The sequence below is a fragment of the Hemicordylus capensis genome, chromosome 3, assembly GCF_027244095.1.
Source record: "Hemicordylus capensis ecotype Gifberg chromosome 3, rHemCap1.1.pri, whole genome shotgun sequence".
Classification (NCBI taxonomy): Eukaryota; Metazoa; Chordata; class Lepidosauria; order Squamata; family Cordylidae; genus Hemicordylus; species Hemicordylus capensis.
Window position 1 is genome coordinate 151,391,878 of NC_069659.1, and position 25,341 is coordinate 151,417,218.

The window sequence follows — 25,341 nt, forward strand, 5'->3', positions numbered from 1 at the left end:
TTCCCCACAGAAGATCCGGCTGCCGAGTCTGGGAGGGTCAGGATGCACAGATTACATGCACCCAGATGGTCTGTTGCTTCCCCTGGCAGCGTGGAGGTGCGGGGATCAGGACATGTTGTCCTGGCCCCCGGAACTCCCACAATGCACCACACGAGTGTACCACACGAGTACCACGAGTGTGTGGTGTATTGTGGGGATTCCTCCAGCAACAGGCAGGCACCCCTGAGTGTTGCACCATCGGCTGGAAGCAGCCGACACTGCCACACAATTAGATAATTGGATTGAGCTTGATCCTGGCGGTTCTTACGGGCAGCCTAACCCACCTGGGCATCCCTAGCCTGGGGTTAGGCTGCGCATGAGAGCAGCCTCATTATCTTTCACCTTCTAAGGGGCAGAAATTCCCAGACTAAATGCCACATTCAGAGAACTGGGGTAAAATCCTACTTACAAGTGCACTATTCTTTGTGGAATTTACCCAAACTGGCCTGACAATGATTAGGATATTGGGAGAAGAGAGCTGCTCTTGTCGTAGCAAGCATGACCTGTCCCCTTAGCTATGCAGGGTCTACCCTGGTTGTATATGAATGAGAGACTAGAAGTGTGAGCACTGGAAGATATTCCCCTCAAGGGATGGAACTGCTCTGGGAAGAGCAGAAGGTTTCAAGTTTCCTCCCTGGCTTCTCCAAGATAGGGCTGAGAGAGATTTTGGCCTGCAACCTTGGAGAAGCCGCTGCCAGTCTGAGTAGACAATACTGAGCTAGATGGACCCATGGTCTGACTCAGTATATAGCAACTTCCTATGTCACCTGCACAATAGCAAACAGTGCCCACCCCCACAAGTAAAGACATTTACCATTTGCAATTTCCATTTGTGGGCAACAAAGCAGATGGGGACCAAAACAACCCCCGAGATTTCTTAATTGTGTCATTGGGGAATGTTCATCATCCCATCAACCCTAAATGTGGCTCCCTGAGTTTACTGGGCCTGTGCGAAGTTTCCACGGAATACCCTGCACAGTCCCTTGACACCATGTGGAAATGACCATTCTGTGCAGGGCTGCACTTTGGAGTCCTAGTGGAGTCATCAAACTCTGCTAGAGAAGCAGATTGCTTGAGTCCCTGCACCACGTTGGAAGGTGTGAAGGAATGAGGCCTAGACCTCTTGGGTTTCTGTAAACAAGCCCCTGTATTGTATCATGTATTAATATCCCCAAACCTCTTCTTGTAAATAAGCCCTGATAAATGATTTGTGCTATATTATATTGATAAAAACTCTGTGGTATTGTAAGCGGGATTTCTGTGCTTGCAAATCCCTGTGCATGGAGAAGGATGGCAGGGTCAAAAGTTCATTCTTGGTTTTCTGTAGTTTCATTTTTGGTTTAGCATTTTGACAGTTGGTTTTTGGAGGGAAACGAGATTTCAAGAAATGGAGGGAATTTTTGATTGTTTTAATTGGATGGCTTAGGAAATGGTTGGGCCAGAGAAACTGTATATATTGGGAGGGTTTTGAGAGGGTGGTCAGTGAAGTCAGAATCCTGAGAGACAGAGTCCTGGAAGGAGAGATCAAGAGAGTCAGCTGGAGAGAGTTTTGGAAGCCAGAGAAGTCAAGTCAGCTGGAGAGAGTCATTGCTGAAGGTTGAAGAAGACCATCAACCTTCTGGTCCTGGAAGTCAGTTTGCTGGAGGGAGAAACTCAGCTGAAATCACGAAGAAGAGGAGGAGGAGGAGGAGCCAGGCTGGATTGAGCCCCAGACCTGTGCTGTAATCAGAACCACTCAGCAAGCCAGAAGCTGACAAAGCACAGAAGCACTCTTGAGTAGGAAACAGCATAGAGTCAGGTAGTAGATGCATTTTCCAGTTTGTATTTTCCCCGACCTGCTCTGTCAATAAGTGTTTTGAATTTTTTTTTTGGGGGGGGGGTTGCTGCTAAAAGTAAATTTTCTTGTAAAAAAAAAAGAAGAAGAAGAAGCTTGTTGATTGTCTCCACCCCACCCCTATAAGCCTTTCCACACTACTGAGGTTTGTTTTTGGTTTTTTGTAATTTTGGATAAATGTGAAGGGCTGTTCTGGTGGACCCAGCCATACCAAAAGTCCACTTGGTGGCAGCAGTAAAAGGTTAGAAGTAATAATAATAATAATAATAATAAATTTATTTGATTTCTAGAGGACTGTTCCTGGAGAGGAGAACTGGTCTTGTGGTAGCAAGCATGACTTGTCCCCTTAGCTAAGCAGGGTCTGCCCTGGTTGCATATGAATGGGAGACTTGATGTGTTAGCACTGCAAGATATTCCCCTCAGTGGATGGAGCTGCTCTGGAAAGAGCATCTACGTTCCAAGTTCCCTCCCTGCTATCTCCAAGATAGGGCTGAGAGAGCCTCCTGCCTGCAACCTTGGAGAAGCCTTTGCCAGCCTGTGAAGACAATACTGAGCTAGATAGACCAATGGTCTGACTCAGTATATGGCAGTTTCCTATGTTCCTGCACATGTGGTGGCAGAAGTGGGATCTGTCACCCCTGGTAGCATGGTGGGATAGCTGTTCCTCCACAGAAGATCAGTTGGGAAATATAGCCTTTCCCGGTGCTGTCTCCACAGAGCTCTTAAGAGGGCTACATCTCTCTTAAAGGGCCCTCCCAGCAAAATGCAGTTCTATGAGGAGGTCAGCAGCACAGAGAGAAATGGCTCTCACCTTGAAGGCTTTTCTCCTTTGCAAATGTATGCAGAGATAATGGATTGGTTAACTCAAATTCATATGATTAACTGACTAGCATTTATTTAATTGGAAAACAGCCCTAATTAAGATGTTAACACACCTTTCCCCATTTCCCCCTAACTAAAAGACAAGGCAGTTGATTATCTCTTGCTAGTTTACATTTGCCTTTTTCTCAGTTTACACCCATGGTATACCTACGCTACAAATATAAGTCAGTTTGGAACCTGTTTAACTTGTGGATTTCCCAAAATAGTCCTGGCAATTCTACTTTTGGAAGATAATTCTTTGTTATTGTATTTGTGGCTTGTTAGGGCATGAAAACCACAGGGCTCTGTGGGTGAGGAAAGGAGTTGAAATTGACTTGACAGCACACTTTACTTAAGGGCATATCTTTCTTTGTATCCACACTACAGACTTCAGTGGGGGAAGAAGTGATCCCCTCTTCCCAAGCAGCCAGAGCCAGTGTCAGGGCTTGACACCATTGGGCAGCTTCTGAGGGCCCTCAGAAAGGCCCACCCGTTGATTCCTGAGACCAGCCATAGCCAGGGGTGGGTTAAGCTTTTTGCTGCCTGTAGACAGTCAAGGATTTGCTGCCCTTCTCTGGGGGTGGTGGTGGTGGCAGCTATGGGGAGGGGGATGAGGGGAAAGTTTCCCCTTTCTCCTTCTTAAAAATGCAACTGTGTGGTGGGATGGCAGGGTTGTGGCAGCTGTGGGGTGGGTGGAGGGGCGGGGGGAAAGCTCCCCCTTTTATCTTCTAAAACAACACTTCTGCATGGTGGGATGGGGTGACGGGGTGGCCATGGGAAGAGAGAGCTCTTTCCATTTCTCCTCCTCCTTCCCAAATGACTGAACAGCCCCCATCTGCAGCCTGTTATGGGCCTTTCTCTGCATGCATTAAGTCATTTGGGGAGGAGGAGAGGAGCTGGAAGGAGTTCTCTCTCACTGCCCCGTTGCCCTATCCTACCGCATAGCAGTGTTGTTTTAGAAGGTAAAGGGGGAAATTTCCCTTTGCCCTCCCTCCCCAAACTGCTGCTGCAGCCTCTGCCACCCCCATCCAACTGCTCAGCGGTGTTTTTAAGAAGGTGAAAGCGAGGGACTTTCCCCTCATCCCCTCCACTCTTGCTGCAGCTCAAACTTTGCCACCATAGGCAAATGCCTACTCTCCCTCTGTTAATCCACCACTGGCCATACCAACCCTGTTGGGGTTCACCCAAGTAGGAAGGGATCCATGGAAGACAGGTTGCTGAGGTCCTCAACCTAGGAAGCTGCCTGATACTGAGCCAGAGCATTGATCTAGCTCAGTATTGTCTACACTGACTGACAGCAACTTCTCTAAGGTTTAGGCAGGAGCCTTTCCCATCCCTACCCGGAGATGCCAGGGATTGAATCTGGGACCTTCTGCATGCAAGCAGATGCTCTATTATTGAGTTATGGCCCCATCCCACTAAGTGGACTCTTATGGCAGACTGTGCTCACATGTAGTGATCCATCCAAATGCAAACCAGGTGGACCATGCTTAGCAAAGGGGACAATTCATGCTCCCCATCACAAGGACTGGCTTTCCACCCCACCCTCCTAAAACTTGGAACTGGCTCTAACAACAGGTTTAGGGCTTGAGTGATGGCTACTACACGGCCAAAGAGATGTTGATGTGAGCATCTGATTTTCAGTGTTTACCCTGGAAATATATGAGAACTGGCACACTATGGAACCTGTTCTGAAACCTTTGATATATTGTATATTTCTTTACAGAAGCAAACTTACCAGAGACGTAAGTTTGGGGTGGTATAGAAATGTATTAATAAATAAAATAAAAATAAAATATTTCTGCTACTGTTGGGACAATCACCGTAGACCTAGATGATTCTCAGTACTCTGAAAAAAATAGGTGGTTAAGTTAATCTATGGTTAGGTTAACCTATGGTTGAAACAAATACACATGGACCGGTTGAACTTCAGGGCCCTTGCCTGTGGACCAGGCCAGTGTGTCTAGTGCTCCTAGTAGAGACAATGGAATATGAGCCATAGAAGCTATCTGGGAGTGTGTATGTGCTTTAAAAAGAGTATTCCAATTCCCATGATCACTGGAAAGCGGGCACCCGCTTCCCAGTGATCGTGGGAACCACTGGGCTTGCAAGCAAGCCCGGTGCTCCCAAGGCAGTTGGCCCGCCTAATTCTACTTCCCCTTAAATGAGGTTAATGGAGCAAGCGCTCTGTTAGTCTCATTTTTTTGCTCGTGTGTCGCCATGGCGCACGCAACACAGAAGTAGACCCTTGACTGGGAAGCTGCAGCCAACCTCCTGGGCTTGGGAGTCTCTCCAGGATGCCCCACATACTCACATGGGGCATCCTGGGACAACGCAGCCCCCACTGGCTCCATTATGGAGCTGGCAGTCCCAGCTGCCCAGGGCTGTACTTTGTCATCTGCAGGGAGAGCGGGCAAAGCCTGCTCTCTCCGCAGACCCAAAAGGAGGTCTTCTCACAGATTGTGAGAAGTCCTTAATGGACTTTCATGGCATCCATGAATCATCAAGAGCAGCCCTCTAAACTGATGCAAGATATTTCTTCATCTTCTTATCTGTGATTGTTTCTGTTCTTCAGATTCATGCAATTACATATTGTGCTTCTGGGGACAAGGTCCATTTCCTGAGAATTCCAGCTCCTGACCATTCTCTCTCTCTCTCTCTCTCTCTCTCTCTCTCAAAGCAAATTTCTAAGTATTTTTGATGCCTACATAGGCTTGCTAGTTTTGGGCAATATTGAGTCAATCTCCTTCAAAAGCCATAGAAGTAGGTGAATGTTCAGGGTTTCAGCAAAGAGATAGAAAGCCTAGAGTAACACACACACACACAATTCAGGTTTGATTGCACATCTCCATTTTACACAGTGAATGATTAGAACCAAACATGTCTTTGATGGAATGCTGGTTGCAGAGTCGGGGGCAGAGTTGAGTGGTTAGAGATGGGACCAATATGAACCAAATTGGGTACAGTTGTAGGGACTGTAACTCAACGGTGTAGTTTGTGGTGATGTCATCCACCCCAATTCAAGATGGTGTGTGCATAAACTTTTTGAGGTGCAAGTGGGCTAACTTGAGAACCACCTAACCACTTTGAACCAAATTTGCTACAGCTATAGAGACACATAGGGATGCCTCAACGGCATAGTTTCTGATGCCATCTCCCCCAATCTAAGATGACTGATGTATGAACATTTGAGGGGTTCATTTGAGGCAAACATTTGAGGAACATTTGAGGCAAGTAGACTAACCTGTGGACTGTCTAACCAATTTGAACCAGATTAGTACCAGTTGTAGTTAGTGACCCAAATTAGAACCAGTTGTAGTGAGTGACACACAGAGACACCTTAAAGGCATAGTTGGGGATGATGGCATCCATCCTGATTCAAGATGGCAGATGAGTGAACGCTTGAGGTGCAAGTGGGCTAATTTGTGAACTGCCTAACCGATTTGAACCAAATTTACTACAGCTGTAGGGACACCTCAATAGGATAGTCTGTGATGAAGTCACCCACCCCAAATCAAAATGGCAGACACAAGCATTTGAGGTCCAATTTGCAGACTGTCTAATCGATTTGAACCAAATTTAGTCTAGTTGTAGGGATAGTGAAAGGAACGTAGGCAGATTAGTTCTTACTCAAAGTTTTATTTTTGCAGTAGCCTGATGTATGTTTTGTGCATGTTGTTTTCCTATATTATTAGTTTTCAACATGACTATGATTATTTCAGGTGATTTGGAAACAAGGACACAGTTATTGAACTAAGTTCATTTGAAGTAACCCTGCATATCCTGAACAGTTGTTCTACAATCTGTGATACCATAGTTGTGACTGGTATTTATGACCTTATGTTTCACCAATAAAAATCAAGTATGTGACAGTCCTTACAGCCTTTATAGCAACATTTTTGTCTCTGCCATTATCTATCAATTTCTAGTCGCATCTCAAGTATAGAGATCATAATCCCAGTGCTTGCAACCCCAACTCCAATTTGCAGCATTACAAATGAGAATTTTTATAAAGACACACGATTGTGCTTCAGTTTGTAACATGGGGTTCTATGCCATATACTGAGTCAGACCACTATTCCACCTAGCAGTATTGTCACCTAGCTCAAGATGGTCTCAGTATTATCATATCTGTACTTTTTACTGGGAATAAAAGGAAGGGCACCAGGGTGAATGATGTGATTAAAATAGAGTTGACATGCCCAAGATTAGCCAGAACAATCCAGGAATTGGATGTCCTGTCCAAGACATAGGAAGAGTGTCATCCTGGATATGAAATGTCCAGGAATTTGAGCAGGAAGATTGCTTTACCGGTTTTTATCTGTTGTTCTGGTACTTGTCTCTAGGTACTGTAGTTATATTGTGTCAGGCTCTTGCCTATGGACCAAGTCCTTTCAAATGCTGCTCCAGTTTGCAGGAGAAGCTGCCGCACAATAGATCTTCACCATTTATCCATTTACCCTTAAATCTCATCCCTTCACTAGGGAGCTTAGGGAAGCCTACAGGCATTGGCAGAGGCGCTCTTACTTCCAGACCTTGGGGCCCCGGCACGTGGCCTGCAGGGGGGCCTCCCACTGCCTGGGGGGCCTCCCACTGCCGCCAGCCCTCCTCCCTGCCTCTGGCACAAGGCCAAACTGCTGATATCCTAGCTGCCATGTGTGTGACCAGGGGGTGGGGGGTGAGGCCATGGTGGCAGTGAGCAGAGCTGAGAACTGCGAGGCGCTCTGGTGCACCTGTGCAGTTAGAGTGTTACAAGCTTGCAACACTAACTGCACAGGTGCACCAGAGCGCCTCATAATTCTCAGAGGCCACTGAGCCAGACAGTCAGGCTCAGTGGCCGCTCCCACTCTACCTGTTGTCATGGGGTGGTGGGAGGCCTGCTCGCCTCACCCCTCACCATGCACATGGTGGCTAGAATATCAGTGGTTCAGCCTCATGGCGGTGGTGGGAAGGAGTGCTTGTGACAGGGGAAGTCCAGGCACCCAGATTACCTAGGTGTGCCACTTTCCTTTGGGGTCCTTCTGCATCCCATGTTATCCTTACAGCAGCAACTCTATGAGGTAGGTTAGGCTGACAGAGAGTGAGTAGCCCAATATCACCTAGTGAGTTTCATGAAGATTTGAATCTGAATCTCCTCAATCCTAGGCTGATGCTCTAATCACCATACCCCACACAGCCACTACTTGCTTGCTGCCCTGGAGTCTGGCACTAGCACAAAGACAACCACAAAGGAGTTGGTGAGGGAAACCTTGGGCTAGGTATCTTGGGCTTGCTGCTGGCTCAAATTAGCAGTTCTGTTCAGATTTTAAACCCATGATCTCCAATGCAAGTCGTGATGTGCAACTTTCAAAGGGGGAGGGGAACAGCCCTGAACCACAACAGTGCCTATGGAACTGGACACACATGCAGCAGGACAGGTGGAGCTGAAGCACCCACATTTCACTGTGCTGAACGTGGACCAGGATCAATTAAATACTATTTTTCTGCAGTGTGTACACAGCAGCAACTGCCACCATATTGACATAGGCATAGCCGCAATGGTGGCCACTGTTATACAGGTGTAAGGATCAAGGTGTGTATATGGGGGTGGGGGAAAATAAATTCCTCCTCTAGCTGTGAGGAGTCCCAGGTAGGCTGTCACCAGCTACTTTTTTATATGAGCAGATTCACCCTTCCAAGGGAATCCTCTCTAATAAAACGCTTGGTGTCCGTCCGTGGATGGACACCAAGCGTGTGTCCGTGCCTCCCTGGCCTGTTCTGCGCATGCGCGGAGCGCATGCGCAGAACAGGGCAAGGGAGACACGACGGCCGGCACCCAGTGGCCATCTTGGGCGGCCAGAAGCGGCCACCCCGAAGAAGCCGGGAATGTGGGGAAGGGGGAGACTGGCCGAGGTGCGGCCAAGGCGGCGGCGGAGCCGCGCCGCCGAAGCCGGGCGGGGAGAGAAGGTGGCAGGGGAAGCCGGCCGAGGTGGCGGCGGAGCCGCCGCCGAGCCCTGGCGCCGCTGCCGCAGCCAGGCAGCTGCGAGTCCTTGGGGCCCTTGCCCGGCCGGGAGTGTGAGGCGGGGGTGGGGCGGACCGGACCGGCAGCGGCGCCCCCAGAGTCCGCCCGGCCGCCGCCACCTCCCGCCCTCCCAGCTGCCCAAGTACTCCTTCCCCACTCCCCCCCCAAATGATTAAGGGCCAAAATGGCCCAGAAGAATGCCTCGGCGGCCGCCGCCATGACCACCAACCGCCCTCCCAGCTGGCTGAGACTTCCTTATCTGAAGCAGCCCGCGACAGTCGGGCGATCTAAAATCCATTTTTTGCGAAAAAGAGAGGAGCTCCCGAACAGAGCTCCTCTCTGTGCTAAGCCAATGCCCAAACTGCTGCTATGGACGCAAAGGACGCAATAGGCGTCCTTTGCATCCATAGCAGCAGTTTGGGTATTGGCTTAGCACAGAGAGGAGCTCTGTTCGGGAGCTCCTCTCTTCTTTGCAAAAAATGGATTTTAGATCGCCCGACTGTCGCGGGCTGCTTCAGATAAGGAAGTCTCAGCCAGCTGGGAGGGCGTGGGGGGGAAGGCCAGAGGAAGTGGGGCGGGGGGGGAAACTCTCCCCTACTAGCGCCCGTTATCACAACAGGCCTGAAAACACTAGTATTCTAAGAAAAGCAAAGTGGAAAACCCCTCCCTACAAGAGAGGTTTGGGCAGCCATAGACCTTCAGGTGCATGTGAATACGACAGGATCCCCAAAAAGAAGTGACACACTGTAACAACAAAGATGTATTAATAATTGGATAATAAGAAAAATGATAGAGACATCACAATTGCTGCTTCCCGTCAAGTAAAACCCTTCCCCAGGAACTAAAAGAACCATGACATCAGAGCCAAGCACTTAAACAAAAACACATTCCCTGACACATCTAGCTAATCTGGCCCCTATCCTTCCTACTGCCTTCCAGGTAAGGAACTCCCAGTTGATTCCCAGCCCAAGGCTGTTAGACTCCCTTTGTTCTACAGCAGTGGCTTATCAGACTGTCTGCAGGGCAGAACTAAACTCTAGCACACCCCTCCCCTACTTCTCTATAGGCTGTTGTCCAGTAAACCCTGCCCCTCACTCTGGATGGGGCCACAGGGATTTGATTCCCCCAGGCTTTCTTCCTTATTTGGAGAGGCCCACCCTCCAAGCAGTTACTCTGAGTTGAGGCCTAGTAGCCCTCCCTCAAGCCTGACTACTACTACAACAGGTCAGACCTGATCAAAGCATTCTTCTTCTGGAATGTGGCCATGATGAACAGCTTTACATTTCTACATAATTCATAATTCACATGCGTCTCTTCACAGAGGTAGTTAACATGAATGATGATCAGTGCCACACTCTGCACTGAAACACAATTTGCAGACTAGGTCAGGAGCCTGTTTCTGGAGCCATTCCTAGCACTGGCTTGCAGATCAGATGCACAGAGGCCAGAACCACATTGCTACTGTGTGGGCCATGCTGCTGGGAGGGGGACGCCAGAGTTTAGAGGAGCTGATGGCAACAGTGAGGTGCCCTCTTACTGTCCCGTCCCCGCCCCGCCGACTGCTCTTAGAAGCCTTTTAAAGATCGGATTTCCCTTTACAAGCATAGCCTCTCACACCAGTTCAAACAGGTCTGTAATGGAGCAGGCCTGGTTTGAACCAGCTGCCTTTTTTTTTGAGGCTAGTCAGGCTTGAGTTTGAACCGGGTCAATTCGATTCGAATGAATTCTGAACACCCCTAACACAGACCAGCAGTTAAAAGATGGGTTTTTTTTTTTAAGTGCTAAAGGCTTGGGTTTGAAAGTGTGTGGGGCTAGTGGGAGGAAGAGGGGTTAACACCAACACAAAAAATTTTAAAAGATAGTAAAAGACTAGCTTGCACTTCCAGTTCCTTGTGGCCTATTCCAGGAGCACCAGACCACAGTTTGTTGAGTGCCAAGTCTTTTCAGGCAGACTGACTGAGTTAGACTTCTGTAGGATACAAGCAGTCCTGGGCAGGGCTCAGCCAGTCATTGCAAAGTTGTTCAAGGTAGCCAAGGCTTTGTTTGCAATTTTCTTACTGAAACCAAACTGAAGGGAGCTGCAAAACACAGGATCCAGTGTTCCACACGCAGTGAATGCAAAGACCCTGTTACAAGCAGTTAAGGGAAAGGGCTGTAATTGAGGGGCAGAGTTCATTCTTTGCCACTGAAAGGTCTGGGGTTTAATCCCCGACATCTGCATGCCGAGCTGAGAAAGACTCCTGCCTGAAGTCTTGGAGAGCTGCTGCCAGTCAGTGAAAAAATGCCTAAGCTAGGTGGACCCATGGTCAGACTCAGTAGGAGGCAGCTCCATATGTTCTTAACCATTATGCTGCTTGAGCTCTTTAATGCAGTCCTTCCATATTCTTCAGCCAGTTTGATTGCAGACCAGAAGCCAGCTTTTTATGCTACGTGAATCCCACTGATTTCAGTGGGAGACAGTAAAACACATACTTAACTGTCCCTTTGAGAACAATGGGATTGACAAGTGCTTAACATTTTCTGGATCATGCCTGGAGAGAGGGGAAATGTTATCTTTTCACAACATATTCATATTTATTTCATATGTTCACCCAAGAAGTTGATTGCCAATAGGTTCTAAACAGAACAAACTGCTTCACAGAAAACACAATTAACATTTGGAACTCAGTACAAGAAAAGGCAAGGCCCACTATCTTAGATGGCCAAAGAAGTTAGACATCCATTTATTTATCAATGTCTATTAAGCATGACAGTTAAATGGAAAGTCCATGATCATAGGAAGCTGCCTTATACGGAATCAGACCATTGGTCTATCTAGCTCAGTATTGTCTATACAGACTGGCAGCAGCTTTTCCAAGGCTGGCCCTCTCTTAGAGATGCCAGGGAGGGAACTTGGAACCTTCTGCATGCAATCATGCAGATGCTCTTCCCAGAGCAGCCCCATTCCCTAAGAGGAATATCTTTCTCTTTGTAAACTGCCCTGAGCCATTTTTGGAAGGGCGGTATAGAAATCGAATTATTTATTATTATTATTATTATTATCATCATCACAGTGCCCACACATGTAGTCACCCATTCAATTGCAAACCAAGGTGGATCCTGCTTAGCAAAGGGGACAATTCCACAAGACCCTTGATCATCAGATGTTTACAACAAATAGGGGACTGCCACATTTGCTTGTGCGTTTTCCAGAGGCATCTGTGCAACCATACTCTAACACAACATGCTGGACTAGATGCACCATTGGGCTGATCCACCAAGGAAACACTTGTGTGCTTCCATCATTCACTGAAGCCTAAAGACATCACGGTGCTACTTTGGCACTGCATAGATTTCCCAGTTCTCCAAATGAGAAGCCTCTATTATTACCTCTCTATTTCTTGGAAGGATACGATAGTGTGGGTGTCTGGGTTGGGTTTTTTAAATGTTTGTTAACCTGGGCCCAAAGCAGCACATGACTAGTTAAAATATTTATTGCATTTGCATCCCACCTTTCTTTCATGCTGGCAATGGCCTTGGGCTTGCCTGGGGGTCTGCCTAACATTGGCCAGACCCAGATAGCTTCAGTAGCCTCCCAGGACTCAAGGAAGCTTCAGATTTCCAGCATGTGAACTTCAGAAATAGTTTGTGATATGGCATGGCAGGAGTGGGGCTGGCTGTTCAAAATGAACACCAATTCTGAGCATGCCCAAAGTAGCTCTTGTACATCAAAGAACCCCAAAGATTCAGATTTATGTACTGAGAATCCTAAAATTAGGAATGCAGAGATTTCCTTAGCTCTGCTCCATTACTGTTCCAGCATTCCATGGGTTCTACTCCATTTAAATTCCAGTAAAGCTTCTGGATTTTGGACTGTTAGTAACAGATTTGGGGCAAAAAAAAATCCTTTGGAAAATGGGGGGAAAGCATTTCAAAGATGCAAACCACTACCACCACTGCAACAAGCCCCCCCTCCCAACACCACCATATTATTCTCCATGTTTAAAAGTATTCAATTTTGTTCAAACAACTCTAAACGTTTGCAGAAAGAAAAAAATAGTTGCCTTGCAGGGGTTGGGAAGAGTTTCTTTTACTATAGTTTTAGTGTTCTGTTTGGAAAGACAAAGAATTTTGGAGTTCTGCTAGACACTCACTAAGGTGGAACTTCAAAATCCTAGTGGAATGCATGATAGGCAGATTTTAGATGACCTTATTTCCTGTCAGTCTCTTGTTTCTGAGCTTCAGGTGGTAATGAATGGAGTAGATGAGCCAATAGGCTGTATTTTTCAGGAATTGTAGAATACAATAGGCTGTATACTACAGAAAGAACCAGTGTTGAGAAGCAGTGAGCACTTCTAGGAAGTCAGGGGACTCTCCAATTTTAGAAGATATATATGGTGCTACAAATTAATCTTTGAGCAAATGGACTGCTGGGACAATCTGAAGTTGAAACTTTTACATCCAAGAGGGCAGTGAGGACTTTAGAAATCCAAGAACAGGAATACGGACAAGTTTTATTTATGTAAGCAGCACAGTCCTGCATTTGTAGGAACTGTTTTGATACACAGCAAACCTCACATTATTAAATATTTAACTCAGTGCAGAGATTAACATGAAGCACACGCTACGCCCTTGAGTGGGTCATGAAAGGGAAAGATCGGCATTGAAAAAGGATGGGGCTGTTCTCCTGAGCAGCCAAGACTGGGCTAGGGCAACTGAGCCTGGGCTTGGCTGCTGGTGGGAACTGGCAGGAGCTGACCGACTCCCTGCAGCTCCTTGGTGGCTGAAGGCTAAGAAGCTTGGCTAAGAAGGAACAAAGGGAAGGAAGGAAAGAAGGCAGCAAGCACTCCCTTAACTCCATTCACCTGGCCACGTGTCAGCACCAGCTGCTTTCAGCTGGCACTGAAGCACCACTGATGGGAGTCCACCCGTCACTACAAAGATCCCCACAATGCATTGCAACTTATGTAGTGCATTGTGGGATTTCCAGAGGCCAGGACAACACGTCCCAACCCCCGTGCTGCCCATGGCAGCCATGGAGCATCTGATTGTACAATCTGTGGGCCCAGCCCCGCCTCCCCTCTGCCTCCTGCCCCTGCCCCTGGATTGTCTGCGGGGAAGGCGAGCTTCAGCTGCCTTCCCTACCATCTGCCCTCAAGTCCTCTCACGTGATCGTGAGAAAGGGCTCAAGATGTTAATACCTCATTTTCCATTCAGGTAACCCTTTGAACAAGGGGTTACAAGTTTATGTTCATCCACAAAAGATACATTTATTACACGCTTATGTGGGAAGAAACACTCTCCCATTTAGAATGGCTGTGCCAAAAGCAAACAATGCCAAGGAAACAATCTTGCCCTGCCATTTAACGGCACTTCTAATTTATAGTAAACATGGGATTGAGGTTCCCAAGCGATTCCCTAAAACAGGCAGAAGGAATTGGCACAACGTACAAGCTTTTGGGCAAGACAGAGAGAGACCAGAAAAGTGCTAGTCTGCCTCCAATTCAACCCACTCAGTAGCCCACTCGGTAGCCTTAGGCAAGCTAAATTCACATCTAGTTGCCCATCTGCAGTATGGGGAATATCTGCAGAAGATTGGCTCACTTTACAGAGGTGCAAGGAAAACAAGGTGAGGTCTATTTGCACATTTCCCACAGAGAATTCTTACCCAGATCATAGGATTGCAAGTTTCGCAGAGGGCCCAACTCTTACCATATTGGCAAAACAGATACTGCAAACATGTACTGGTAACATGTGGGCCGGTGGGCAACTATGGGTTTGTCTTCTCCTCCAGACATCCCCTCCCCGTGCTTCCATGACAAGAGTTGGAAATCTTGGCAAAGTAGTATCTTACAAAATGGACAGGGAGGGGCGCCTTGGAGGTGGAGTAGTAGCACTTTATGTTAAAGAAGAGATAGAATCTAACAAGCTAGAAAACCTGGGTGGACTGGAGTCCTCCACAGAAACCCTGTGGGTGACAATACAAGGCCTGAAAGGGGACGTGCTATCTCCCTCCTGATCAAAACACTGACAGTGACTGGGAGTTGCAGCAGGAAATCAGGGAGGTGTCAAGGAGAGGCAGGGCTGTAATCATGGGTGACTTCAATTACCCACACATAGACTGGGTAAATTCACAGTCAGGTCATGACAAAGAGGTCAGATTTCTAGATACGCTAAATGACTGTGCCCTAGAACAGTTGGTCTTGGAACTGACCAGAGAGAAGGCAACCTTGGACTTAATTCTGAGTGGCACCCAGGATCTGGTGCGGGATGTCAGTGTCATTGACCCTTTAGGGAACAGTGAGCATAGTGCCATCAAATTCAGCATACATGTGGGGAGAGAATCACCAAGGAAGTCTAAAACAGACATTTTGAATTTCAGAAGAGGAAACTTCTCCAAAATGAGGAGTATGGTGAAAAGGAAGCTGAGAGGGAAAATCAGGAGAGTCACTTCGCTCCAGAGTGCATGGAATTTACTCAAAACCACAGTACTAGAAGGGAAGCCCAGTTAGATTGTATACCCAAAAAGAGGAAAGGTACCACTAAGTCCAGGAAGATGCCAGCATGGCTAACAGGTACTGTCAAGAAAGCCATAAAAGGGAAGAAGACTTCCTTCCGAAATTGGAAGGCCTGTCCAAATGAAGAGAACAGAAAGGAACACAAACTCTGGCAAAAGAAATGCAAGGCAACAATAAGGGAGGTGAAAAGAGAGTTTGAGGAACATTTAGCTAAAATCATCAAGGGGAATAACAAAAACTTCTTTAAATACATCAGAAGCATGAAACCTGCCAGGGAGGCAGTTGGACCATTAGACAATGATGGAGTGAAAGGGATTATTAAGGAGGATATGGAGGTTGCAGAGAAGTGAAATGAGTTCTTTGCGTCCGTCTTCACGGCAGAGGATACTGAGCATATACCTGTTCCTGAACCAGGCTTTTCGCGGATGGCGGCTAAAGAACTGGGTCAGATAGAAGTGACAAGAGATGATGTTCTAAACTGTATGCAAAAACTGAAAACTTAACAAATCACCAGGGCCGGATGGCATCCATCCAAGAGTCCTCAAGAACTCAAATGTGAAATTGCTGACCTCCTTGCTAAAATATGTAACTTATCCCTGCAATTAGGTTCTGTACCAGAGGATTGGAGAGTAGCAAATGTAACACCGATTTTCAAGAAGGGATCCAGGAGTGATCCGGGAAATTACAGGCCGGTTAGCTTAACCTCAGTTCCAGGCAAATTTATGGAAAGCATCCTCAAGGATAAAATTGTAAAGCACATAGAAGAACAGGCCCTGCTGGGAATGAACCAGCATGGGTTCCGCAAAGGTAAATCTTGCCTCACCAACCTTTTGGACTTCTTTGAGAGTGTCAACAAGTGTGTGGATCAAGGTGATCCAGTTGACATAGTATACCTGGACTTCCAAAAAGCTTTTGACAAAGTTCCTCATCAACGACTCCTGAGGAAACTTAGTGGTCATGGGATAAGGGGACAAGTACATGTGTGGATTGCTAACTGGTTGAAGGACAGGAAACAGAGGGTAGGTATAAATGGAGAGTTTTCACAATGGAGGGAAGTAAGAAGTGGGGTCCCCCAGGGATCTGTACTGGGACCAGTGCTTTTTAGTTTATTCATAAATGATCTAGAAGCAGGGGTAAACAGCGAGGTGGCCAAATTTGCAGGTGATACCAAACTCTTTTGGGTAATCAAATCCAAAATGGATTGTGAAGAGCTCCAAAAGGATCTCTCCAAACTGGGTGAGTGGGCGACAAAGTGGCTAATGCACTTCAGTGTTGGCAAGTGTAAAGTGATGCACATTGGGACGAAGAACCCCAACTTCAAGTATATGCTGATGGGATCTGAGCTGTCAGTGGCTGACCAGGAGAGGGATCTTGGGGTTGTGGTGGACAGCTCGTTGAAAGTGTCAACTCAATGTGCGGCAGCTGTAAAAAAGGCCAGTTCCATGCTAGGGATCATTAGGAAGAGAAATGAAAATAAAACTGCTAATATTATAATGCCCTTATACAAAACTATGGTGCGGCCACACCTGGAGTACTGCGTACAATTCTGGTCACCACATCTAAAAAAAGGACATTGTAAGACTGGAAAAGGTGCAGAAGAGGGCAACCAAGATGATCAAGGGCCTAGAGCACCTTTCTTATGAGGCTAGGGTTAGGGTTAATAGCCCCAACACCTGGGGCTATTTAGTTTAGAAAAAAGATGACTGTGGGGAGACATGATAGAGGTCTCTAAAATCATGCATGGTGTGGAGAAAGTGGATAGAGAGAAATTCTTCTCCCTCTCACATAACACTAGAACCAGGGGTCATCCCATGAAATTGATTGCCTGGAAATTTACGGAAGTACAAACGGAAGTACTTTTTCACACAACGCATAATCAACTTGTGGAATTCTCTGCCACGAGATGTGGTGACAGCCAACAACCCGGATGGCTTTAAGAGGGGTTTGGATAACTTCATGGAGAAGAGGTCTATTGATGGCTACTAGTCAGAGGGCTGTAGGCCACCTCCAGCCTTGGGGGCGGGGTGCCTCTGGGTACCAGTTGCGGGGGAGTAACAGCAGGAGAGAGGGCATGCCCTGAACTCTTGCCTGTGGCTTCCAGCAGCATCTGGTGGGCCACTGTGCGAAACGGGATGCTGGAACTGATGGGCCTTGGCCCTTATCCAGCAGGGCTGTTCTTATGTTCTTAAAATATTTTCTCTTTTGGACAGATGAGTGAAATGCTTTTGAAAGGCAAGATTTGTAAAGAATGCACACCCTCAGAATGCCAACCACCATACAAGATCATCCACAGAATTAGGTAATTACAGATTCTGTATACCATTAACCCTCATATCACCCAACAGCATTTGGGGTGCGGGGGAGAAAAACAAAAAGTAGAAGAAACTATTCAGATTAAAACCTAGAAGCAAGTCAACATGCAAGACAGTAGAGGAGCATGCTTCAATCTGTGCAAACCTTCAGTTTTCTGGAGTGCATTAAGAGGGGAGGAAATGAAAGGTCAGATCTGGTAGCTACTGATCTTTCGGAAACTGATTCTATTAGAGAAAAACTTGATGGTAGTTTTTTCCCAAGGCTCTGTTTATTATTTCAATGACAGATGGGTTGCATGCAGGTAATTTTTATTCAGTTCCTGCAGCACTCCTGTATGTGAGAATACACACAATGGAAGAGGTGTGTTAAGCTTTATAACAGCTTAGGACCAAGATTTACTTGCCACACTGATGAGTTAGACTAGAGGCAGAAAGAGACAGAAAAAGAATTGAATTTTCATTTTCTAAAAAAAAATGAAAAGCAGAATTGCTGTTTGCAGTGTGTACCCTGTTTCCAATAAACCAGTGCTGCAGGTTTTAGTAACATTTAGAAAGCAAGTAAGATCTTGGCTTTTTACCTAGGCTTTTATATGAAGGTTTTTTACTTGTCCCCTTAGCTAAGTAGGGTCTGCCCTGGTTGCATATGAATGGGAGACGATGTGTGAGCACTGTAAGATATTCCCCTTAGGGGATGGAGCCGCTCTGGGAAGAGCATCTAGGTTCCAAGTTCCCTCCCTGGCATCTCCAAGATAGGGCTGAGATTCCTGCCTGCAACCTTGGAGAAGCCACTGCCAATCTGTGTTAACAATACTGAGTTAGATGGAACTATGGTCTGACTCAGTATATGGCAGCTTCCTATGCTGCTGCTACTTTGTATTTTATGGTTATATTGTGCATTTTTTTTAACTTTTAATTTGATTTGTGTTTTTATATTCCATTGTAATTTTCACAATTTATACAATTTCCATTGTGTATTTTTTATAGTCATTATTTTAAATGTTTTGTAAACCACCTTTACAAATGTTTTGTAAACCACCTTATTTTAATGAAAGGGGGTAATGAAATTTAATAAATAAAATTAAGACAATCAATATGGATATCTAGCACAGCGATAAGACTATATTTAAGTTGGGATAATGAAAAGCTTCCTTTTGTTTACTACGATGTTGATGGATTTAATTTTCAAGTTGATTTTATTCTTCTTTGGACACACAGCAAAAGCTAAGATGTTTAGGTACCTTTGGCTGCAGCAGCTTCCTGCTTTATCTCCAACACTGGGTATATCTGAAAGTGTTTCAACACAAAAAGGCATTTAAGCTTTTAAGTTTTCATAAACATATATACAACAGTACAAGTTATTCATAAAGTGTCTCATGTTTTCAATGTACTAAAATTCAGATCTAATAAGACCATTTATTTCAATTCTCCCCAGTATTTCAATTTTCTGCTAAAAGGTGCAACTGCAGAAATGCCAGCATTTTTACATCTATGGGGTGCACTTCCATAAACAACAAGTCCCTGCACAGTGTGCAATCAAGACTCGTCCAGTTGGACCGGCAAGCACAAGAGCCTTTGTTCCTGTCAATAGGAGATGATATACAATTTTCTCCATAATCCAATTTCAAATGGTACAAGCAAGACTGCAATTTGTTATAGATGTACACAAACTCATGCATGTGTACTCAAATGCAAATTGCATCACATTCAATTGGACTTTATCCCTAGTCACCACAGAGCAGACTGCAGCCTTACAATCAACCAACACACGTGTTTATTAGTTAAAGCAGTAAAGCCCAGTAATTTAATTGTTAGGGACAAGATGGAAGGGCACATTCAACTTTTAAAGCTATTGCAGCTCTAGTTTATTATAAACCAAGAATAAAAGCGGGTGGGGGAAATAGGTGAACTTTTCCTTCCAACAGTGAGCAACAGCATTCCCTAAATTTTAAATTTGTGCAACTTACTTCCAATAGTCCCCAAACCCCCCACATGAAGCCGTCAAAGCCAGATCAGCAAGCTACAAATTTGGGCTGCCATTCGGCAACCCTGGGTATAAGACATGAAGCTTACGTGGCTCTCTCAGCTTTTCTTGTTTATCTCCCAAATCCTAAGAAACCTGGGGGTTTCCTAGAGGTCCCCAGTTACTAATTGTCTGCAAGTGAAGCAACACTTCCCTGCTGTCAGGATGGAAGATTAGATAGTACTGAGGATAAAGGAAGTAAAAGTTGATGCAGACCATCTGTATGCAGTCTGAGCACTCCTATGCAAAACTGTTATTTTGGCAATTTCTCTTTCCACACATTAGAAATAAGTGTGGAAGTCTAGGGCTGTGGAAATATTACACTGGGCAGCATCCAAACTAAGACTTGCAGGAGCAGAATGCTTCCTCTCACACCCAGGGGAACGTTAATTTTCACCAATCCTCCTATTCTTCTGCAGCCCCCTGTGCCCACCAAAAAAGTATCCCCAGGAACTGAGCCCTGAGACATATTGTCTGCAGGCAGAGGAACTTGGGGGGGGGGAGAGGATATGAGGGGAAAAATTACCTCTCCCCCAGCACACGTGTTCCACTTGCACAGGCTTTGGTATGCTGTGTGTTGTACAGATATCTGTAGTCATGTTTTCATGTGAATGCTTATGTGTTCTTTAGAAATCAGCATGGGAACTGGACTCCATAAATTACTTGTTCTGTACACACTGACTAATGTGTCAACTGTGTGTGTATACAATAATGTGTACACTGATAATTTATTAGTTCCTTTGACATGTTAAGAAGATTTGGGGTGGGGTGAGGTAAAGTATGGTAGGTCTTTCCCAAAGAAAGTTCTTGTATAAAGGCTGGATAACCAGTCCCTGCTCAGACACCCTTTGAAAGGCAGTGTCATGTAGTAAAGAGATCAAGGATGAAATCCCCTACATGTCACAGGGAGAGGGGCAAGTAAAGTTATGGTGGTGGCATGTCCCTACTCCAACAAGCTCTAGCCAGCGAAGTGAAGAACGAATTAGAAGAACATTGGTGCAGTTATGGTCTCACCACACTTTATGAAGGAGAGAGGATAGGCAGCATCTTCATGTGTGGTGTCAGCCAATCAGTCATTTTCACCCTAGCCTACTTGATGGGGTGGTTTTGGGGGTGCAGGGTAATAGCTCCCGTGTATGACATTCTGAGCTCTTCAAAGGGAAGACAAAATTTAGGAAGAGGACAGAAATCTAGTGTATCAGCTATATTACTGAGTATCACTTTCATGACATAATGCATTTGTATCATAAGCAACAGCTTAATGAAAATTCAAGCAGGATTTCTAATTACAAGGTTTCCTCTATTCTTCCTATGCTAATTCAATATTTGAAGCAACATCAAGGATTACAGTGCTTGTGACATTTTTTTATTCATTCCACATAGAAAAGCATGCAGTATTAATGTAAAACAGTACAGTATTCATGTAAAATGCTCAGTGCACATTCGGTAAACAAACCATTAGCATACCAACCCATTTTTATGAACTACACAGGCACAAATAAATGTGGTCTTGTACAACAGTGGAATTTGGGTTTTTTTGTTTTTGTTTTTTAAGTTAAAAGCAGTGTTTTAATTAAAAACAGCAACAACTGTCTTCTTGGTCTTAAGCAAAAAGACTCTTTCTCCCCAGCTGAAAACTTGCAAAAAGAAAAAGGGACTTTAACATCCACACATTTTAAGCTACAGATTTAGCAGAGGCTGGTTTCATGCAGATATCAGCAAGCAAACACTTTATTCTGAAGCAAGGTTTGGCAGGGAAGGAGAGAGAAGTGGGGTTCTTCCTGTCACATCTTTGTACAGGAAAAGCAACTGTTCCACAGGTTTCTTACCCATATAAAATTTTGTTTCATTGAGTAACCATTTTGAAACTGTCACCCTCAGTAACTGGACATTTAACAGCTCCACACAAGGTTCAAATAATCCCACAGTTAAAAAAACCCCCACAACCCTCAACATGACTAGAACTGAAGACATCAAGAAACAAATGTACTGAAGATTTCTTCTTAAGCGAAATAGATCAGTATTCTGAATGGGAAATATTCAAGCTCAAACAAGTATTAATCAGTGAACAGGCAGAGCTCACTTGATTGGGAGTGGGGTGGGAAGAAAACCTGAACATTTTCACATTGGCACTGGGTTTTTGTTTTTTGTTTAGAAAAATGCAAGTCACAAGAGTCAGTTCTTAGTCGTTTTTGATGGGCTTGCACTAGATAGGCTACTTTGAATTTTCCTTTTTGCTGACGTGTGAATATTTTTGGCTTTTCGGTCAGGTATGAAGGAAGATGACCAAGGAGACTGGAGTTGGTTGTGGAGGTTTTGCAGCTCAGGGGTCACTTTAAAGAGGGAGGACCCAAGTTTTTGTTCTTCAAATGATTCTCGAGAGTTGTTAAACAAGAAGCTTGGGGAAAGCTCTCTTTGAAATAAGAAACTCTGAGACTTGCTTTCGCTCGTTTCTGAAGTCCGGCCTGCAAATAGTGGGAAGGGTTCAGTGATGTCTAGCACGGATGGAGAAAGGATAGAAAAAGTAGTAGACTTCCATTCATTCCTCTCTTCTGAATGATCACTTGACAGAGGGCATTTTAGAGAATTCTGATCCTTCATATTCTTCTCTTTTTCATTTAAGAGATCAGGACATTGGGTTGACTTGCAAGAGTTATCCAAGTCAGAAGAGGACTTGGAAGTATAATAGGGGCTCTTGCTGTTGTCTGATTCTGACATCATGGAATCCAGTTCAGAGATTTTATCAAGGTAGGCGGCATCCATGGAAGCCTCACTAGATGTTCTGGTGCGGTTCATTTCTGAAGAGCGAACTGAATGTAGTTTTTTAGGCACACTTGGATTGTGCGTTTTATCACTGGATTTTGCTGAAGACTCTCCAGAATCACTAGTGACTGTGCTTGGCTCTGAGCCTTCAAAGTCCAAGTTTTCATCATAGCGCGATGGGCATCGGTTCCAAAACACAGGTTTGTCTGCAGTAAAGCAAGCCACCTTGTTTTCAGCACTCTCACAGCTGCTTGCGCTATGTTCTGGAGAGTCTTTGTTGCACTCATCTGATGCATCACCAAAATCCTCAAATTCCAGTTTCCGTAGAAAGGTAGGTGGCTTCCTTGTGTCCTCCTCTTTTGCAGCAGCATCATCCTTGTTACTGGGCGTGTTCAGCTGGAGGCAACTGAGAGACAATGGGGTACATGGGTCTGGAAGGTCATAAAGTTCTTCTTTATATGAAACACAGTCCTCAATTTTATCCCAAGTTTGCTCTGAACAAGTATCCATATCGCCAGCACTTATATCCAAGAGACCTTCCTGGGAGTCAGTAAAAACATCCCTTCCCGTAGAGCACTGTGCAACAGACTCATCTGAACAACCTTCGTTGGCTGAATTTAAGCATACATCATTGCTGCTGCCCAAGAGTCCGCTGCCTGTTGGTTGCTCAAGGTCATCTGGCTGATGGCTAGTGCACAGACAGTTTTGATCGGTGTGCTCTTCTGGGCTTTTCAACAGCACTCTCTCACCGAGGGCACTTTCACTTTCTTTATCCTCCATTGGAACTGAAGATTCACTTTCAGAACTTGCATCTTTCCTCTGCTCAAGCTCCTCTTTCAGCTGTGAAACCTGCAACTCCAGTTCTTCTATGTACGTGTCGCTTCTTTCCAGGGCTTTTTTAAGGCGGCTCGTTTCACGCTCACACTGCTCTAACTTGGACTGCAGGGCCGCTACAGTAAACCTCCCAAATCTGCAAGAAACCAATACAAGAATTTAAAGTCTTAAAATTTTTCTTATATTTATCTATATCTCTATATCAGATGACAACCCACACCTCTGGTAAAGTAGTTTGGGAACAGACAGGCAAGCTTGCAGCATGGGCAAGAAAAGTAGCACTGGATTCCTGGTGGAGGGGGTGGGGAGAGAGGTGTGGGACTATGGTTAGGGGGATTACAACTGCTCTCCCTACAGAGGGGCACAGACAGGCCAACAAGGGAAGAGTCAAGAACGAACACAGATAGGAGTTAGCAACAATCAGGACCATCGCCATCTGCAAGAATGAAGAATGAGGCAGGCCTCAGACTTGCACTAGAGGCCAATGATTCAGTCTGCAAGATATGCTCAACGCTCAACCATGGGCACTCTGGCAAGTTTTTATTGCAAACCTATTGTCAAGACACAAGGAACATTTCCAACAGAAATCACTGATTTGTAGCACCAGTCTGAGGCTGTCCTCCTCCCTTCTTCCTTCCTGCCCCCCAACCAACCCCCCTCACACATTTTCTTCTTCTTCTTGGAAAGTCCAACTGAGTCATAGGGGAACACAGATCTGTCCATCAAGGTTTGGAGCAAACAGGAATTTGGCTCACAGGCCATATTTCAATAGACGTCCAGGCCATTAGGTAGGCATCTTGCATATTTTAGATACTATGCTAAGTGGTTAAACAGAGGCCATGATCCAGCCTAGTGTATGCAGAATACCTGCATGCAGGGTGACTGGCATGAAGTTCACCAACCCCCTTGGTAAGGACAGGCATCCTTCACTGGGAAGGAGGGATCTGTGTGCACTTCCCAAGCTTCATCAGTCCTCCGGCTTGGCCTAAATCAGGGGTGTACAACTTCAGTCCTCCAGCTGTTGGACTACATCCTTAGCCATAGTGGCTAATAGTCAAGGATGGTGGGAACTACAGTCCAGCATCTGCTGAAGGGTCAGAGCGGCACTGCCCTGGCCTAGATGCAAGTCATTTGAATGTGTATCTCTTTGAGCCTTATGCCAAATCCTGTGCATGTGACAAGATGGACCGTGCTCATGTTTTACCCTTTTGCCCCTCTTTTTTTTTTAATTTTTTTAAAAAAGGACCATGTTAGGAGACAATAGAAAACACTGCCATTTTGCTCTAGTTAGAATAAAAACCCCACATTTAGAATACAGGAAGCAGAGAATACTTAAAATAAAAAAAAAAGGACTACGGTACTGCTGAAAATTAAACCATTAGCAGCACTAAGGCAATAACAAGCAGAAGATTACCCTTCCAGGGGCTGGACCTATCAATTCGACTCAAATATGCATGAAGAATTATCCCCTAAAACAATGGCAGAGATTTATGATAACATTTGAACAGCAGTCCACATCTTGAAATATTTACATTCAATCATTTTCTTACAGCACAGCAGCGTTTTACAATATACATTTCATCCACAATGTCACCTTGTCAAATATAAAAATGCCAATATGAAATTCAGTAATTGTCACCATCCTTTAGAGGTGGTTTTTAAAAAGACTCATTTGGAGCCTTGCGATTATATTCCTCTCTGATGTATAGCTTTTGCTCAGCCTTCACAGGGTTGGAGCTGTTAAAAAAAAAAGAAAAGAAAAAGGAAAAAGAACTTCTCTTGCAAAGATGCTCGTTTCCTTGGAACTCTATGCCAAGCATTTCAAAATGCTACAGAAATCTGTGCAGACCAGTGTTGGCAGTTATGCCAACTCCTAGATTACTTCTTTGTTTTGTATTATCTCCTCTTATGAAATAACAACTTGAGCCTTCCAATTCAGGTATTGAAATTGTTAAGAGTCCTTCCACATGACCTAGAGACCAGACACTTGACACAACCAGAGTCCAAAATGCCTCAATTCAGGGCTGCACAACTCAAGTGCCCTGGTGGGCCCAAACCAACCACAACTTGCGCAGGGACCAAAGTCAATTTTTAGTACATCACTACCATAATTTGGGGTAGAAACACCACGACAGGTACATTTTAAAAAGTTGTTTAAAGGTGCCTGCGGCAGTTACTCC

The 25,341-nt window shown here is 45.3% G+C and overlaps 1 protein-coding gene and 1 long non-coding RNA gene across 2 annotated transcripts in view; one reads left to right on the forward strand and one right to left on the reverse strand.

Moving 5' to 3' along the window:
• Window positions 1–1,438: 1,438 nt before the first annotated feature.
• LOC128351658 (uncharacterized) lies at window positions 1,439–20,771 on the forward strand. The gene is made up of 3 exons (XR_008319954.1): window positions 1,439–1,837; window positions 17,443–17,531; window positions 18,977–20,771. It is a non-coding gene; the product is annotated as an uncharacterized LOC128351658 (long non-coding RNA).
• Window positions 20,772–20,908: 137 nt separating this feature from the next.
• The window catches only part of OBI1 (ORC ubiquitin ligase 1), a 39,501-nt gene continuing 35,068 nt past the window's right edge, over window positions 20,909–25,341 (reverse strand). Inside the window, exon 6 of the mRNA XM_053311365.1 lies at window positions 20,909–23,297. Within this exon, the coding sequence (XP_053167340.1) occupies window positions 21,740–23,297 (1,558 nt within the window). The 3' untranslated portion in view covers window positions 20,909–21,739. The remainder of the gene's footprint in view (window positions 23,298–25,341) is intronic.